Source organism: Anomaloglossus baeobatrachus, chromosome 5 (assembly GCF_048569485.1).
Source record: "Anomaloglossus baeobatrachus isolate aAnoBae1 chromosome 5, aAnoBae1.hap1, whole genome shotgun sequence".
Taxonomy (NCBI): domain Eukaryota; kingdom Metazoa; phylum Chordata; class Amphibia; order Anura; family Aromobatidae; genus Anomaloglossus; species Anomaloglossus baeobatrachus.
In genome coordinates this window covers 90,971,585-90,985,766 of record NC_134357.1, presented here as the reverse complement: position 1 = coordinate 90,985,766, position 14,182 = coordinate 90,971,585, and the positions used below count along the sequence as shown (strand labels likewise).

The 14,182-nt window shown below is 44.5% G+C and overlaps 1 protein-coding gene across 4 annotated transcripts in view; it reads right to left on the bottom strand.

Moving 5' to 3' along the window:
• Nucleotides 1-14,182, bottom strand: part of FAM13C (family with sequence similarity 13 member C) — a 218,460-nt gene that overhangs the window by 119,528 nt on the left and 84,750 nt on the right. For 3 of the 4 annotated variants that reach the window (XM_075348703.1, XM_075348701.1, XM_075348704.1), the window contains exon 3: nucleotides 11,188-11,377. In XM_075348703.1, coding sequence (XP_075204818.1) covers nucleotides 11,188-11,377 — 190 coding nt within the window. The remainder of the gene's footprint in view (nucleotides 1-11,187; nucleotides 11,378-14,182) is intronic. The other variant, XM_075348702.1, reaches the window with a different exon arrangement.

Sequence of the window (14,182 nt, the reverse complement as noted above, 5' to 3'; positions counted from 1 at the left end):
CCTCCGCGGGCGGAATATATAAAATCTCCCCGAATCTCACTGGCCTCCCCACAATAATCCTTGGCACAATTCGCTGCCACCAACCGATTTACGGTAACTATTAGCCGAACACACAGACGTGGGATTCAAGATCGAGATAACAGAACAGCCCAAGATTAATTATATAATTTAATCGCCTAAAGCACACTAGAAACTACAATATATACAATAGGGAATCTACAGAATATACATATGTCAGAGTACAGTTACAGATAAAGCATGGGTTACAAACAGGTATACAATTACATCAGTTACCTTGTGTGTCTGGCCACAGGGGGGCGCTGTAGACCAGGTTTCCAGGAACTCTCTCACAGGTCTGTCCCAACCAGGCCCCCGAGCAGAAGAACACTGGAAAATGGCCGAAGTAGGGTTATCAACCTGGGCAGATCCAGGTCCCCTCCTACCTTAGTGACCTCACAGGGAAGCACTGCCACTCCCCCTGCATGGATCAGAATTATCCAGCAAAGGGGATATTGGCCATAACTTTGCCTGGGAGCGTCGTAGGCAGACGCCAATGCTCTCATTGTGACAGTTATGAATTTAGCTACAGAACGAGGGGACTCATGACCTGTCTACGAGTTCCCATATGGCTGATATCACGCCTGGGGTATTTCCCAAGCTCCCCCTTCCATAAAAAAGGTGTGCCAGCATCGTCCGCCTGCGCAAACACCATTTTTATGGTTGCCATATTTATCGGAGATATGGCTTGCGAGATATGAACCATTTTTTACTGGAGTCGTTCTGTCTGGCTACTTCCAAGCCTTGCTAATGAGATACAACTCTTGTTACAGGGTGACGGCAGGGAGTCATCCTGGGTCCATTGTCCTCACATCATCTCATCTCCATATCAGAGGAGATGGCTGTTGGAGGTGTAAGTGGGATGTGACACCTTCACAGATGCTGGACATTTGAGCACAAGAAGGGAGGGGGGCACTGCCAGGGAGTGATGAGAGCAATTATGACTTCTAGTCATAATTCCTCTTCATATCCCAGGATTTACCTCACATTCACATTGTACTACAATAAATTTTTCACTTAAATATAAGCATTATACTAAATGTTATTATTTAGTAAAATATTCAGCACATTCTGCATTGCACTCCTGTTCCCAATTTATTATATATTTTAGGAGTCGGAGTCGGTGCATTTTATAGCGACTCCGACTCCACCAAAATGAGCTCCGACTCCGACTCCACGACTCCGACTCCACAGCCCTGCTTTGAACAACTTAAGATATAAGACATATTTTCAGCTGTTTCACACTTTTTTAAGTATTTCATTCCACATGTTTTAATTCATAGTTTTGATGCCTTCAATGTGAATTTACAATTTTTAGAGTCCTGAAAATAAAGAAAACTCTTTGAATGAGAAGGTGTGTCCAAACTTTTGGTCTGTACTGTATATTTACTATTTTTGCTACTCATGGCCTGAAGAATGCTGGGTGACAAAGGGCAGCACATGCTGTCACGGCTTCCTTCAAATATTGTACCTCGATATCTTACCTATCTTAGAAGCCATGAGGGTTACAGGTAAGTAACATTGTAAAAGAGAAAATGAGGATACAATGGGCACATACCGTATTTCTGGATTCATTTTTTTAATTTATTTTTTGTCTTTTGTTTCAGCCGGAGTTACAAAATTGCACTTGGCTTTGTTTAGCAGTATGCATCTATTGTGTATCAATAAATTTTACTGAATGACCCTATGGATGGTAGAGTTATTATTGGCACAAAATGCAGCAATACTGATAATGTCAACCAAAAGAATGAAGTGTCCGGTATGTCAAGAGTTGTCCTGTACTGGGTGGCACGTGTGATTTTGATAAGACCTGTTCTCTCTGTAAAGTGTGGTCTTATGACATTACTGATTAACGTGTGCCAGTATCTTTATTACACGTGCCCATTGCCATATGACAGTGATCATTGATGTTGTAGAGAACTTGGCTTTCTTGACGTCTAAGTCTTTAGTGACATTTGTAAAGACTATGCAGTGATACTCGCTCGTCGCTATAATCAGCCTGTAATATACAAATATGAAAATAAAGCCCTTTATGTAATCTCCAGCAGATCATCTATACATAATGGAAATGGACAAGCGCCAAGGCGAACGCCGATTAGACAAAACTTATCTAAAGAGGCTTCTGGTGGCCTCAGTTAAGTGATGACTACCATGTATTGTGCATAGTGCTGGACATAGGGGCAGATATATCCATACTGTCACAGGGACATACTCTGAAACTGGTTAAAGTGTAATCAACTAAAATGTAAGCCTTTAATTGAAATAATCAAAGTCAAGATCATATTAAATTTCTCAAGTGCAAAATTTCAGGATCAGTAAATACTTCCAAGAAATAACATAGAAAATGTATGAAAGTGTGTCCGTACACAATGTCACACTTTCAACCCAGATTGGGCAGTGTCGATGTTATGCTTCCTTTCAGTGCTGAGAAAACCCCTGTAAGGCTACTTTCACACCTCCGGTTTTTCTTCTGCGGCACAATCCGGCACTTTGCAGGAAAATCGCAACCGGTTTTTTTTGCTGCCGGTTGCGATTTTCCTACATAGACTTTAATTAGTGCCGCATTGTGCCGCATGGCCTTGCGTTCCATCCGGTTTTTGCCGCATGCGGCAGATTTAGCCGATGCGGCGGCCGGATGGAACGTTGCCTGGCACGTTTTTTCGTGCGGCAAAAAAAACCGCATCGCGCCGCATTCGGCCGATGCGGCGAATCTCTCAATGCATGCCTATGGCGGCCGGATGCGGCGCGATGCGGCAAATACCGCATCCGGCCGCCGCATGCGGTTTTTGCCACTGCGCATGCTCAGTAGCATGCCGCAAGTGGCAAAAACCGGGCGGGCCGCATGGGAAAAACTTATGCAAAGGATGCGGTGTTTTCACCGCATCCGTTGCATAGCTTGCACAGCCGGATTGAGCCGCAGGGCTCAAGCCGGATGTGTGAAAGTAGCCTAAGGGATAGGGGACTCCTTAAGGAGTTGGAAGGGAGGAATTTTATTTTATTTTTTTTAAATGCATTTATTTAATATAAATCAGAAGGGGGGCTGATGCTTAAAGGGAATCTGTCACCAGATTTTTACTTTCCCATCTGGGAGCAGCATAATGTAGAGACAGAGACCCTGATTCCAGCAATAACTTACTGAGCTGTTTGCTGTCATTTTGATAAAATCACTGTTTCATCTTCAGATTTAGTGGTTATTTGAATATGGTGCTCTATAACCCGTCCACATCATTGATTGGCAGCTTTGTGCCCATATTCAGTGTACACAGAAAGCTGCCAATCAGTGGTGGGATGGGGGTTATACAGAGCTCATAAATATGGAGTATGGAGAACTTCCTGGCAGCGCTCCAAGTAGTCCTATAATGATAATCTACTGCTGATTAAACAGTGATTTTATCAAAACTACAATAAGCAGCCCAGTAAGTGACACATTGCTGGAATCAGGGTCTCTGTCTCTACATTATGCTGCTCTCAGACTAGCTGGCAAAAACATGGTGACAGATTCCCTTTACCGAGACCTAACCTACAGTATGCTTCCATGATAGCAGACCAGTAGGTGTAATTGTGGCCAAAGGGGATGGACTCACTGGACTATTTTAAAGGCAAAATGCCTTGTGTAAAAAATGTGCCTCTTAGACTCTGAAATGTTACCTTTATTAGGTAAAATAACTACTGTAGGAGGCATGGAGGCCAATGGATAAAAAGGTGTAAAAGAAAACTAAATGGTACAAAATAATGCAAACTGATATACCAAGCAACACTGTGTAATCTAATATATTTGCTGAAATGCACCTGCAGTTATCAATCCCTCTTCAACCAACAAATAAGATATATTCTGTCATAAGACTAACATAGAAGTGTTGTTATCACAGCATTTCCCTTTCAACATAATTTTCGTATGCAGAAACAATACCCGGCTCTAAAAACACCACAAAAAGAAAAAATCCAATATAAAGACAATGTATAAGCTCTGTCAAGTGATGCAATCGTGGGTCACAGATTACTAGACATGAGACACATCTTTTTTTACAACCATAAAAGCGAAGTTTGTTGTAAGCATTTAATACTCGTTCAGCTGCAGAATAATTGCAGACATTGTTTCTGATCCCCCAACTGTTATCGGATTGTGCCCCCTTGTTCTTGTGCCACTTCATATTTAATATTAAAGTCGTCATCATGAACATCACATAACTACCCAAAGTAAAAGGGTTGTCCATCCCTTATTTTTATTTTAGATGGGTCTAATATGGTGAGAGGTAAAAAAAACAAAACAAACAAGCAAACTCGATACACCCAAAAACCATTGTCAGGTTCCCCGCCAGTCTCCAATGTCATGTACTGGCCAGTGGAAGAAGAAAAGTCAAGAAAACTGGCGGGACGGGGAGGAGCAGCGCTGAAATCAGTAACAGAAATTTTTTTTTTCCCTTTATACCATTTCGTTCCTATATTTTTTTTATTTTTTTTAAGAAAAAAGGTGTGGATGACCCATTTAATAAAAAAGACCGGTAGGGGAACACAGTGTAAGAATAAAAACAACATTTTTAGTATTTAAAAAAGTGGGGGATTTCTTTTTAGATGGTTTGAACAAATGGAATTTTTGGGAGTTAAGCAAACTGTTTTATGTTTGTATCTGACTCATCCCACCAGTTAACAGGTTAGTATAGCATGGAGAAAAGCTCTGCTGTACACCATAAAAGTTTTGGTTTTCCTGCACATTTGACTTGCAACATAAGCCATCTCTGTGATATTAAAGACAGATTGTTTTTTTGTTTTTTCAAAAATCTATTCCGAATATCAATTAATTTTATTGCCATATACTTCACCCTTTATTTATTTTTAGGGCATACCCCAACATAGTGACGACACCATGACTGCACATTAAAGGGAACCAACCAGCAGGATTTTCATATATAAAGTAAAGCCAGTGCTATACTGGCAGTAGGATGCTGAATCTAATTATACCTGTTGTTCTGAGATTGGATATTTTATTTCAGAAATATGTGCAAGTAAAGTTCCAGCAATTCACTGTTATTTGATATACAGGTGCAATAGGAAGGGAATATTTGGGTTGGGTCTTGCTATCTATTCCCGTCCCTGTCTGCCTGCCTGCCTGGCCTTCCTCACCCTCTTGCAGTCATAGACATTAATTCCGGCACAGACAGACATACAGGGGAGGGAATAGATAGCCAGACGTGACGAATATATTCCCTTCCTGTTGCACCTGTCAATCAAATAGCAGTGCATTGCCGTATCTTTACTTGTAACATATTTCTGAAATAAAACATCCAATCTCAGAGCAAAAGGTATGCTTACATTCAGCATCCTAGTGCCAGTGTGGCACTGGCTTTACTTTATATAAGAAAATCCTGTTGGTTGGTTCCCTTCAATAGAGATGAGTGAACTGATTTGCAGGCTGATAATGCAGCAGCCATGGCATTATTCCATGGCTGTCTGATGGGAGCCCCGAGAGCCGTTTCCTACCTTCCGTATCCCCAAAGCTTCTTATGATTAGTGACCCAGAGGGTCGCCATGAGTCACACCGTAAAAATACAGTCAGCATATAAGAAGTGGTTGGTAGGCTCCCATCTGACAGCCCCTGAATACTGTTGCTCTACCCGCATCTTGGGGATCAATTAGCTCATTTTTACCTATTAACAATTGCTCACATTCAGCTAACCAAGCAGAGCAAGAACTCCACAACAGCTGTCTACAGATGGGTGCCCTCCTCCTTTTTGAGGAGACTCGCTTGACTACAATCCGTAGTGGTAATAAAAGCATCTATAATGTGTTGCCTATTGACTTGCAGATGAGCTACCTGTTGGTGGCCTTAGGGAGGCCATTTTCTACTTTCTGGAGGAGAGCTCATTTGCATAAATATTTAATGCTGGTTTAGCTTTTTTTCTGTGGACGCAGGAATTATCGGATTCTCAGAGTTATAACTAGAGATGATCGAATACCTCAAATATTCGGCTTTGCGAATATTTGCCGAATAGGTCGCCGCTATTCAACTATTCATGAATATTCGATGCGGAATGTAAGTCTATAGGAAACTAAAAGAACTATTCGGAACTATTCAGTGTTCCCATAGACTTACATTGCGCATCGAATATTCGCATAGCGGTGACCTATTCGTTGGATATTCGCGAAGACGAATATTTGAGGTATTCGATCATCCTAAGGCTACTTTCACACATCCGGTCTGAGCACTGCAGCTCAATCCGGCTGTGAAACCTATGCAACGGATGCGGCGAAAACACCGCATCCTTTGTATAAGTTTTTACATGCGGCCCGTCTGTTTTTTTCCGGTTGCGGCACGCTACTAAGCATGCGCAGTGGAAAAAACCGCATGCGGCGGCCGGATGCGTTTTTTTCCGCATCGCGCCGCATCCGGCGTCCATAGGCATGCATTGAAAAATGCGCCGCAGCGGCCGGATGCGGCGCGATGCGTTTTTTTTTTGCCGGAGCAAAAAATGCTGCAGGGAACGTTCTATCCGGCCGCGGCATCAGCTAAATCTGCCGCATGCGGCAAAAACCGGACCGAACGCAGGCCCCTGCGGCACAATACGGCACTAATGTAAGTCTATGCAAAAAAAACCGCAACCGGCGTCAAAAAAAAAGGTTGCGGTTTTTCTGCAGAGCGCCGTATTGTGCCGCAGAGCAAAAACCGGATGTGTGAAAGTAGCCTTAGTTATAACCTTTCCAATATCTATGGTATTTAATTTCCTATGTGATACAGAAGTCTACCACCCATAGGGTCTGACAAAGAGGACCAGAAGTAAAGACATTGAAGAATTTCATGAATAGGCACAAAGGTATGAATTATTAGTTCCTGTGCTGCGCATCCTAGATGCCAGGAATCACATAGGATTGTAACGCTCCTTTCTCCATACATGATTATCAGACTGATTGCAAACATTGGCTGATTTTTGGGGCATCAAATTAGAATTTTACTGAGCTTTATACAGTGAAATAGGGCGCAGCTGTGATCGCTGCTGCACATCCTATTTATAACCATCTGAATTGTGCAGCTGCTGAAAGCAAAACGGCTCTTGTGTTCCTGATGAGCGAATTAAAAAGAAGGAAAAGAAAGTAAAGTGATTTCGGCATTCCAGGGGGCTTCCGATTTAAATCAAACATCAGGATGTTTGCATTTACTTAAGAAAAAATAATAAGTTCCCCCATAGTGCTTGATTACATCAGGAACATAATGGTGCAAATTCCAGCAGCCGGCGGCACAGGTTTTTAGAGATACACCTGCGTTGAATGCAGCAAATGAGAGCGGCTGCAAATCATACAATTCATGCCTCTGCAATTAAATATAAATGAACAGCTCCGGATATTTCACTAGAAAGAAAGCTCAACATTCATAACATCTTATTATAGCTGAAGAAATTCTCTATTCTGGAAAACTGGTCTATAATAATTGGATACATCCTGTAACCCTACTGTCTGTGCCCCCAGGACACAGTATTACCTTCAGCCAGCGGTTGGTGGATGTGCACAGCTAATGCAGGAGCCGTATATAGGGTGGCCAATGTATAGAGCTGGCAGCACTCACTTGATCAGACGTTGCTTTATTGCAGAAGTGTATACATCAAACAGGCAAACAGAGGTGCGGGGGAGGGGGCACGCTGGACGACGGCACCGTTTCGCACCACTGAGGAATCGTGGAAGCGTCCTCAGTGGTGCGAAACGGTCCCATCGTCCAGCGTGCCCCCTCCCCCGCACCTCTGTTTGCCTGTTTGATGTATACACTTCTGCAATAAAGCAATGTCGGATCAAGCGAGTGCTGCCAGCTCTATACATTGACAAACTTTTGGATCTTATCCTATGGCGAGAGCACCTTGGATCTTTGCAATCCTCCTAGCGGTTAATCAAATGTGAGTGGGAAGCAGTGAAATACAATTGATTCCTTTCAAGTAAAGACAGACTTTTCTTCAGTGATAATACATCGGTGTTACACGTGGTACGCAGTGCCCGAATTTCATCCTTATCTTATTTGCTATTTGTATATAGAGTGGCCTACAAGCTCAGCAAGTCTATAGGACCCATAAGTTTACTCTCGAGCATGCGCAACACTCTGCGCGCAACACTCTGCGCGCAACACTCTGCGCGCAACACTCTGCGCGCAACACTCTGCGCGCAACACTCTGCGCGCAACACTCTGCGCGCAACACTCTGCGCGCAACACTCTGCGCGCAACACTCTGCGCGCAACACTCTGCGCGCAACAATCTGCGCGCAACACTCTGCGCGCAACACTCTGCGCGCAACACTGAGCACCCCCGGCTCTTGCTGGAGTTTCGTGATTCAAACTGGTGGTTTCAGCAATCAGTGGGGGTGTAAGGACCTGAGCACCCACTAATCACCAGCCCTTTGCAAACCAAATAGTAACTAAGTTTCACTGAATGATAGATGCCTATTAAAAGTATGTCCACATGTGATTTTGCCATTTATTTTTCCAATGCAAATTTACTAGTAGATTTCAACACTAAAGGGGGCTTTACACGCTGTGATATCGGTAACGATATATCATCAGTGTCACGTCGGTAGTGACGCACATCCGGCACCGTTCCGACATCGCAGCGTGTAACACAAATGAGCGACGATCAACAAGCACAAAATCGTGAAAAATTATTGCTCGTTGACACGTCGCTCGTTTCCTTAATATCGTTGCTGCAGGTATGATGTTTTTCGTCTTTCCTGCAGTAGCACACATCGCTATGTGTGACACCGCAGGAACGACGAACATCTCCTTACCTGCGTCCGCCGGCAATGCGGAAGGAAGGAGGTGGGCGGGATGTTACGTCCCGCTCATCTCCACCCCTCCGCTTTTATTGGCCGGCGGTGACGTCGCTGTGACGCCGAATGCACCTCCCCCTTGAGGGAGGGATTGTTTGGCCGTCACAGTGACGTCGCTGCACAGGTATGTGCGTGTGACACTGCCGTAGCAATAATGTTCGCTACGGCAGCGATCACCACATATCGTGCCACCGACAGGGGCAGGTGCTATCGAACGCGACATCGCTAGCAATGACTAGCGATGTTGCAACGTGTAAAGCACCCTTAAGGCTAAGGACACACTTCGAGTAAAATGAAGCTAGTGGAATGCGATAAAAAAAAATTGCATTCCAATCGCACCAATATTACTCTATGGGGCAGCTCCCATGTGCGATTTTTTTTCTTAGCCCTAGTCAGACCGAGAAAACAATTGCAGCATGCTGCGGGCGGAATGCGATTAGTTTTCACTCGCACCCATACAAGTCTATGGGTGCGAGTTAAACATCGCACTGCACTCGCACGAAACCGGAGTGCAGTGCGATATACGCATCAGATGATAATGGAAATAGGGAAATTAATTCCTCCTTCTCCTCCCAGCTGTGATCCGATCACAGGATCGCATTACAGTATAATGACACTCGGCTTACACTCCTAGCAGAGCGGGAGCCGAGTGTCATGTGATGCACTCGCAGTAATGCTTGTGTGGCCAAGTCTAAAGCGGGCTTTACACGCTGCGATATCGGTCCCGTTATCGCCAGCGTGGGTACCCGCCCCAATCTGTTGTGCAACACGGGCAAATCGCTGCCCATGCCGCACAACATCGCCCAGACCCGTCACACATACTTACCTGCCCGGCGACGTCGCTGTGACCGGCGAACCGCCTCCTTTCTAAGGGGGAGGTCCGTGCGGCGTAACAGCGACGTCTCTGAGTGGCCGCCCAATAGCAGCGGAGGGGCGGAGCTGAGCGGGACGTAACATCCCGCCCACCTCCTTCCTTCCGCATAGCGGCCGGGAGGCAGGTAAGGAGAGCTTCCTCGTTCCTGGGGTGTCACACGGAGCGATGTGTGCTGCCGCAGGAACGAGGAACAACCTCGTTACTGCTGCAGTAACGATTTTTGAGAATGGACCCCCATGTCACCGATGAGCGATTTTGCACGTTTTTGCAACGATGCAAAATCGCTCATCGGTGTCACACGCAACGGCATCGCTAATGCGGCCGGATGTGCGTAACCAATTCCGTGACCCCAACGAGTTCGCATTAGCGATGTCGTAGCGTGTAAAGCCCCCTTTAGTCTACATGTCTTGTGCATGGGAAAGTGTGAAATCCGCTCTGAAAATCTCCACCATAATTTCAGTTAAAAATCAACACATTATATGTTGATCCTTAGCGTTCTAACTTATAAAATGGAGGTGCTGTAATAAAGGCTTCCACTTAAGGTCCCGTCACACACAACGAGATCGCTAACGAGATCGTTGCTGAGTCACCGTTTCTGTGACGTAGCAACGATCTCGCCAGCGATCTCGTTATGTGTGACATCTACCAGCGATCAGGCCCCTGCTGTGAGATCTCCAGTCGTTGCCGAGTGGTCCGGACCATTTTCTTCAAAGGTGATGTCCTGCTGGGCAGGACGCATCGCTGTATTTCACGCCTACCAACGACCTCCTAACACGGTCCCAACGACCGCCGAGATCATTATACAGGTCGCTCATCGTTACTGCGTCGTTGGTAAGGTCTGACTGTGACATCTCACCAGCGACCTCCCAGCGACTTACCAGTGATCCTTATTAGGTCGTATCGTTGTCGGGATCGCTGGTAAGTCGTTGTGTGTGACTGGGCCTTTAGAGCACCTCTGATATCTATCTTGGCTCGTCACTAATAATCTCCTCCTACAGAAAGCAGCCCAGTAAGTGACACATTACTGCAATCAGGGTCTTTGTCATTACAATTTGCAGCTCTCAGAATAGTTGAATGTTTCCCTTTAATATGGCCATGAGAACATTGGCAGTAGCATTACAGGACCATCAAAAAGATGCTGTGTGTCATACCTTTCCTCATATACAAAATACATGACATTTTTCAAGGGAAGCATTCCCAACCGGAGTACATTAGACATTATCTTAGGGTGGTTTCATTATACCTTACATATTTAGAGGAACGCCTTGTTCTCAGAAGTCTAGAAGTTCTTACTTTTGTTTGGACAAGAAGGACTTTTTCTATAAGGCAGTCTAGACACACGCAGTTCATTGTAGCCATCAAGTAAACCGCATATAATACATTTCCTCAGTAAACAGCATATAATACATTTCCTCAGTAAACCGCATGTAATACATTTCCTCATGCTCTTTTTCTTACTTGGTTTCCTTCATGTATTTTCCCGCTGCCGGATCTTGGCTGTTTTGATTGCAAGATTCCAATCCCATGTCTGCCGGAGCCATCAAACATCTTCTTGTCCATGTGGTGCTGAAGGTCCCGGGAACATGTAGCATTTTCTTCCAATTCTGCAGCTCTGTGAGGGTAGTTTTCTTTGTTATTGTCATCTCTGCTAATTAGAAAGATACAACAATTAACATAGTATCTTCTCATCGGATGGCTGCATTATAGAGAGCCTGTCCTCAGGGTTCTATACTCCGGGCTGATGGCATGTATGGGCTCTGCACACAGCTCTCCCACTTCTCTGCCTTTACTCCATCTGTTCCCCGTCTTTGACTGACAGGTCCACCTTATGCTGGCAACTCATTAACACGCAATTTCAACAATTCTTTTTCTCTTAAACAGCAAAATAGAGGATTTATTCATCATTGAAGAGGTTGTCCATTACTTTTCCATTGATAGCCTATTCTTATTATGGGTCATCACAGTCTGATTGGGCGGGGTGTTGTGGTATCGGCTGGTCTCAACGCCGACGACGGTAGGATGTATCCGGAAATGTGCAGTTCTGGAGCTGCCTCACCAACTGATAGCGGCGGCGGCCGGGTACTGCACAGCCACCTTTCATTCAAATTACTAGGAGGCAGATGTGCAGTACCCAACCACGGCCACTATCAGAAGACGGGAAGCTCAGGAAATGAGCATTTCTGGCCGCCTGCTACCACCGCTGGCACGGAATACAGCTGATCGGTGGGGGTGCGGGGTATCGGACCCCGGCCAAATAGACATTGATGACCTATCCTAAGGACAGACCATCAGTCTAAAAGTAGTGGACAGACTCTTTAAAGAGGACCATCCACCAGGATTTTCCTATGTAAACTAAAGCCAGTGCTATACTGGCGCTGTCATGATGATTATGTACAAACCTTTAGTTGTGAGATTGGGTGTATACTTTCTGAAATATACCAATCCGATCTTACAACTAAAGGTATGTATAGAATCAGCATGATAACATCAGTATAGCACTGGCTTTAGTTTATATAGGAAAATCCTGGTGGTTGGTCCTCTTTAAAGGGAACCTGTCACCACTTTTTTTGGCTATAAGCTGCGGCCACCACCACCGGGCTCTTATATACAGCATGCTAACATGCTGTATATAAGAGCCCAAGCCGGGGGTATAACATAAAAAACACTTTATAATACTTACCTAACGGTCGTGCGGTGGGCCTTATGGGCGTCTCTGTTGTCCGGTGCCGGCGCCGCCTCTTTTAGCCATCTTTGTGCTCCTTCTTCTCTAGCCGCAGTGCATGATGGGTCCGACGTCATACACACACGCCAGCATTCAGGTCCTGAGCAGGGCAGATCAAAGTATTGTAGTGCGCATGCGCGGGATCGGTAAGCATGTATGACATAGCCGCATCATTCACCCAGGCTTCAGAAAGAGGACGAAGATGGCTGAAAGAGGAGACGCTGGCACCGGACAACGGAGACGACCATAAGGCCCACAGTGCGACCGTTAGGCAAGTATTATAAAGTGTTTTTTATGTTATACCCCCGGCCTGGGCTCTTATATACAGCATGTTAGAATGCTGTATATAAGAGCCCGGTGGTGGTGGCCGCAGCTTATAGGCCAAAAAAGTGATGACAGGTTCCCTTTAAAGCATAGATGCCATTGGTGTGGGGTATACAATCCTGATGACAAATTCTCTTTAACCACTAAATTAACATAATGAACAGATTATATTGGCTGTATTAGATCAGAAAAATTTCTTCAAGAATGTGATTGACACAAACTATTACTAGAAGAAAGAAGGGGTTTTTTTCGCAGGACAGTAACATTTTACATTCAAGAACATATTACAAAAAAAATTGATAACCATAGTTTAAAAAATTACTTTAATCACGGGACACAGAGAGGAAACACAATACTAACACTTAAAATCAGCAGCTGAGCCGCAGTACTCAAACTTTCTGCCATGACATAGGTCAGTGCTACAAACTACATTTTTCATTGCAAATTGATAACAGGAGCAGAAGAAGCACGAAACTAACTGAACCTCATTACTGTTGTGGTAACCTAGTGAGAGGGCCACTTATCATTAGAAGATCGGCTGGCTACACATGAAAAGAAAGATAATTTTTCAGCCATGTAAAAGAGGTACTAAATAACCCCAGTCAAATTAATTTCTGCGTAAGTGCAAGTCATCATATACTGAGCAGCACGTGGAAAACATTGTGGGCCAGATTGGATTTCTGCAATATAATCTGAAGACAGCATGCTGTAAGTGCTAAAATAGAGACATCAGCCCTGCATCTGTTATCTTACAGTCTTTTTTGTTTACCTGCAATGTTAGCTTAAGCTTGTTATCTTTATCATTAGTGGGTCTCAGCAGTGCATGGGCTCTAGTCCGACTCCACCCCTTTCTGTGATTACCAGCTTCTGCCTATGGAAATGTACACTGAAAGCCTGGTGTGGGCAGGGGCAGGTCTCAGAGCTCTGCTACATACAAAATCTAAAATCTTTCACTGTGTCAGAACGGCTACAGCCAGTAATCTAAGTGATACATTGTTGAACTCAGGACCTCTTTGCCTACATCCTCCTGCTCTCAGATAAGGTAGCAAAAACCTGCTGACAGACTCCCTTTAATGAAATGAGCACATTTTCTGAGAAGCCTGTGCCTCTGTGCACTACGCCAGAAACGCTACTTCTGTCAGGGATTTGTATTGCATTTCTCTCATATAGTTGGACAAGTGGGTGTGGCCACGCAGTGTCCTACTCAGGCTCCTCAACAGGTCCACCCATTTCAGAAAAGCTGAATTCAAACTGGCAAGAAAGTGCAAAAAGTCACAAAAGTTTTCCACAATTTTGCGTTGCACAAATACTTTTGCAGTTTTCCAAGCTTTTACGCCACAATTCTGGCAAAACGTTTAGCTGAACTGGCCTCTGTGTATTAAGGTCCTGTAAACTTTTTTTTTGTCA